General features: G+C 42.2%; 1 protein-coding gene across 1 annotated transcript; it reads left to right on the top strand.

Moving 5' to 3' along the window:
• Positions 1-315: 315 nt before the first annotated feature.
• Positions 316-4,331, top strand: galr1a (galanin receptor 1a). Its single transcript, XM_031874847.1, has 3 exons — positions 316-1,161; positions 1,444-1,509; positions 2,237-4,331. Exons 1-3 carry the CDS (start codon positions 508-510, stop codon positions 2,579-2,581), a joined length of 1,065 nt encoding a protein of 354 aa, XP_031730707.1. The 5' UTR covers positions 316-507; the 3' UTR covers positions 2,582-4,331.
• Positions 4,332-4,779: the final 448 nt, after the last annotated feature.

Below are 4,779 nucleotides of genomic sequence, written 5' to 3'. Positions count from 1 at the left end.
TATTATAATATATTATATTATATTATAAATTCTTAAACATTTATAACTGTAATAACTGTCATGTAATGTGGAATACATTGAATTCATCTGTTTTTGCTAATATTGCAGAAGACATTGTCACTTTTCATATACTCTAAAATGAATAAAATAATAGCAATAATATCTGAATGTGTACTTTACGTTTGGTAACACATTCTTGAATAGCAGCCATCATATGTCAACATGTGTTGATGCACTTGTTTGGATAAAGTAACACTGAGTGCTTGATGATGCGTGTACGTGTACGAGAGTTTCTGTTTGTTCCCATCTCACTGGAAACAGTGGAAAGGTATTGGCGCGATGTGTTGCGCGCGGCATGGTGACGTTGCAAAGGAAGGCAGGGGAGGTAGCCTGCACGCGCATGAGTTTCCATCCAGCCTTTGTTCAGGATAAATTCCAAACCTGAGCTTCAGCCCATCAACATGTAACTTCTCTTCACTGGCTTGAAAAAAAGAAAAGAACAAAAAGATGGAGCTGCAGGTGGAGAACCAAAGTCAGCCTTTCAACACCAACACTCTGCGGCTGCCAGCTAAACCCGTTTTGGGGATGGGTGTGGATAACTTTATTTCTCTTCTGATATTTGCACTTATTTTCATCCTCGGCGTGCTGGGGAACACTATGGTGATCACGGTGCTGGCGCGCAGCAAACCGGGACAGCCGAGGAGCACCACCAACATCTTCATCCTCAACCTGAGCGTGGCGGACCTGTCCTACCTCCTCTTCTGCGTCCCCTTCCAGTCCACCATCTACATGCTGCCCACGTGGGTGCTGGGAGCGTTCATCTGCAAGTTCATCCACTACTTCTTCACCGTGTCCATGCTGGTCAGCATTTTCACGCTGTCGGCGATGTCCGTGGACCGCTACGTGGCCATCGTCCACGCCAGGAAGTCCTCGTCGATCCGTGTCGGGAGGCACGCCATTCTCGGGGTGGTGCTCATCTGGATCCTGTCCCTGGCCATGGCTGCGCCCGTTGCGCACTACCAGAGCATCGTGGAGAGGGAGGACAACAACACCTTCTGCTGGGAGGTCTGGCCGGACCACCAGAGGAAAGTCTACGTGATGTGCACGTTTGTTTTCGGATACGTCCTGCCTCTCACTTTGATATCGGTCTGCTATGCAAAGGTGGGTGCGCACGGGTCCGTGTGCGCGTACAATTGCAGACAGATCTCACAGTTTGGAGCAAGCACACATGACTGCAAAGTTAAACATGATGCAAACATTGTGGCTTCAATCTCCATAAAATTCATTTTTTGATATAAAAAGATTGACTTTCAGCTGCAGTGGTTTGTAATTGACAAATGAAACGTGATCTGTACTCTGATGACTGGTGCTGCGCCGATTGATCATTTACAGTAAATATTTAAGAATAAACGTTTATCTTTAATGATACTTTTGTTGTTGCAGGTTTTAAACCATCTGCATAAAAAGCTGAAGAATGTCTCCAAAAAATCAGAGAAGTCCAAAAAGAAGGTTGGTGGGAGCTTATTTCTGTCCCTCTATATGTGTTCATCTTGTTATATTGTAATGTTGTGACTGGAAATGTGGGAACAGGGAATGAGGACATGCTTCTCTGCTGCTGATGGTTTAGTGATGGACCAGGTCTGTGTCTCTCAAGGGATGCTCAAAAGGAAACTGAGCACAATCCTCACTGGGGGGGGGGGGGAATAGACATAATAGACTTAGAACACAGAACCGAAATTAGTCTCAAACTATTTTAATTGTTTTCGATAGTTTAATTTAAAAAATGTCTGGAATTTTCTGGCTAGAGCTTCTTAAATATGAGGATTTGCTTCTTTATTGTCTCATATTATAAGAATAAATTAAATATCTTAAGGTTTTGGACAGTTGGTCAGACAAAACTTGACTTTTGAAGATGTAACCTTTGATTCTGAGAAACTGGGATGGGCAGTTTTTACTACCTTTTGACATTTCAGGGACTGTCAGTCAGGATGTCATTCTGTCCGCTCCATTCACATGGACTCAAGGATGAACTGATTTGAATTTGTTGGAGGAAGGTCAAAGGTCACTGTGACCTCATAAAAACTTAAGAATTCATGTCCTAATTATGACAAGTTCACTCAAAATGTCTACTAGAATTAAATGATGACGCGGTGATCTGGTGTTGCTCCGCCTCCACAGACTGTCCTGTTACAGTAACATGCGATAACATGACAACAACCAATCATTACCTCCGCAGACCGCCCAGACGGTCCTGGTGGTGGTCGTGGTCTTCTGTCTGTCTTGGTTGCCTCACCACGTCGTCCACCTGTGGGTGGAGTTCGGCTCCTTCCCCCTGAACCAGGCCTCCTTCGTCTTCAGGATGGTGGCTCACTGCTTGGCCTACAGCAACTCCTCCGTCAACCCCATCATCTACGCTTTCCTGTCTGAGAACTTCCGGAACTCCTACAAGCAGGTCTTCTGGTGCCGGGTGCCGAGCACTTGTCCCGTGAAAGACAGCAGGGGGCTGCGCAGAAGGATGCCGCCCACCAACATCAGTGTGACTCACAAAGGTCACGACTCCCCGATCAGTAAAATGCTTTGATGTCGCCGCCGGTCTTGAGAGCATCGTCTGTGTTCTGAATAAATACTGGATTTTTGAGGCCAATATGTATATTGAGATTTAAAAAAAAAAGATATTCATTACCGATATGTTTTACATTTCTTTTTAATGTATTGTAAACTGACCCTACGGATCTTTATCAAAGTCATTAACATGACCTTTTATGGATAAGCTACTCCTGACGTTTGCACCATTAGCTGCTAGCCAACAGCTTAGCCGTCGCCATGTTGAGAGCCATGTGGAGGCAATCCCTCAATGCTCTGAATTTGGAATATACACGTATCAATGTTTCTAAATCTCTGTTTTTGAAATTTCCTTCCAGATCGGCAGACAAAAATATTGCTTTTCTACAACAAAGCATCGACCATATGTTTGGGCTCAGAGGTGGATCATGGGTTAAGCATGGAAAGTACGCAGCCATTTTTAAACCATTTTTGGAAAACAAAGCACAGACAGATTTACAAAAGAATCACCTGTTCAATCTCACACCTATGCATTCAATCATTTTACCCTTTCATGTGAGCCTATTCATCACAGCCACGATGAACACAAAAGGCACCATTCTCTTCCCATATGGGAGCATGGTGAGCTCAGCCTCTGATTGTTTGTGGTATAGGCTGGGTACACACTGTAGGTTGGCACCATACCAGAGATCATGAGGTTACATGTAAATAATAATGCAGCATTTAAATAACCATTCTGTCTCCGAAGACAAAAAGGGGCGACGGGTAAAGAAAGCCCTTCGCTGGTTCACATCTGAGCTACCAGAGGAACTGGGAGGTCGAGCTCATCACATTCTCATTAGTAGTTTTCAGCAGATTCCCTCCTGCTAGAGTCCATGTCCGCAGGGAAAAGGATTAGAACAAGTAGCTCATTTCCTCCTATTTCTCTTTAATATAACCCCACGGTCACACATGCAGATGCACACATCACACCTGTTGTTTGCGTTTGATTTTCCCCAGTTTTCAACTACTGGGAACCTCTGCGTCAGTGTCTGTACTATAAAGTTAATGTCACTGTGAATGATTTTGTCTTGTTATTATATAAGCAAACGAATGCTTAAAAGTAAGCCCAAATAAATAAGTAAACAATGTGCATGTGAAGAGATGGATACAAAGAGATGAATAAATAATATTGCGAACAAATCGATTATTTACTCATGTTTTTAGAAAGAAAAGGCCCCTCTCATACGTGCATGGAGCACAGCTGTAATCAGTTTTAGCAGAGCTGGCGTACCTGGCTCTCTGATCTGCAAAAGGCAGCATTTGATTAAGATGACTTTTGTAAACGGATAGTGCTGCACGTTCCTCTCTAACCCCCTGCAGCCATTTAATATATGTTACAGCAGCCTGGCCTTTCACGCTGCCTCAGAAAGCAAAGAAAAGGGATTTGCTTCTCAGTATTACGACGTCATGTAAAGCATCGAAGGATTTAATGTCTGAAAATAAGGTTTATTGTAAAGAAACTGCACATAATGTCTGGTGAGGTGTCTCTTTCATGACATTGACAGTAACAGGTTTCATAGAAAACATATGCGTCTCATTTTGATATCCTGTGTTGCATAAGACAGCCTGCTGTTATATAAAGAAGGCAAACGCTCCAAATGACTTGTAAATACTGGAGAGGAGCTGTCTGGTTCTTGTTTACAGTAAACTACTGATACAAGCAGCAGGCACACGGCACAAACATCTCCTTTATTTGTTGTTTTCTTGTTTTTCTGTCAGGAATTCAAATGTGTTTTGTTGTTTTCAATACGTCTGAATAAAGATTTTAAAATAACAAATGTTTGACAACATACTTAGAAATATGATTAAGATGATTCCTGTTACAAAACTGTATTTTTAAATTTTATATCTTTAAAGAATGAAAATGGAGAGTTAGTACATGCAGCCAATAACCTCACTACAATATGAGATGAAGATTCACCTTGTGCTCACTCAGCTTACGGTCCTCCAGCAGTGTGTGAGTACAATCACCATGACGCTACATTACTGGAGGACTTAATGGTGAGTTTGTAATTAGGGAGAAATGAGTAAATAAGGCCGCTGAGACATTATTAATAAGGCCTCCTCATGTTTACTAATTGAATTTATTGTGATTGAAAAGGCAGATGTTAGAAATTCCGTTCTGTTATGTTGAACATCAACACAAAAATAAATGAATGAATATAAATAAAACTA

This window comes from Anarrhichthys ocellatus, unplaced genomic scaffold (assembly GCF_004355925.1).
Source record: "Anarrhichthys ocellatus isolate YVR2014 unplaced genomic scaffold, GSC_Weel_1.0 scaffold84, whole genome shotgun sequence".
Taxonomy (NCBI): domain Eukaryota; kingdom Metazoa; phylum Chordata; class Actinopteri; order Perciformes; family Anarhichadidae; genus Anarrhichthys; species Anarrhichthys ocellatus.
The sequence above is the reverse complement of the archived record's forward strand: the minus strand, read 5'-3'. Positions and strand labels throughout refer to the sequence as shown.

What these genes read in the sequence shown, in the direction of transcription:
- galr1a (XM_031874847.1), top strand. Translation starts at nt 508, where the DNA reads ATGGAGCTGCAGGTGGAGAACCAAAGTCAGCCTTTCAACACCAACACT. An exon ending in TATCGGTCTGCTATGCAAAG is followed by an intron (nt 1,162 to 1,443) that starts GTGGGTGCGCAC and finishes TTGTTGTTGCAG; the next exon opens with GTTTTAAACCATCTGCATAA. An exon ending in CAGAGAAGTCCAAAAAGAAG is followed by an intron (nt 1,510 to 2,236) that starts GTTGGTGGGAGC and finishes TTACCTCCGCAG; the next exon opens with ACCGCCCAGACGGTCCTGGT.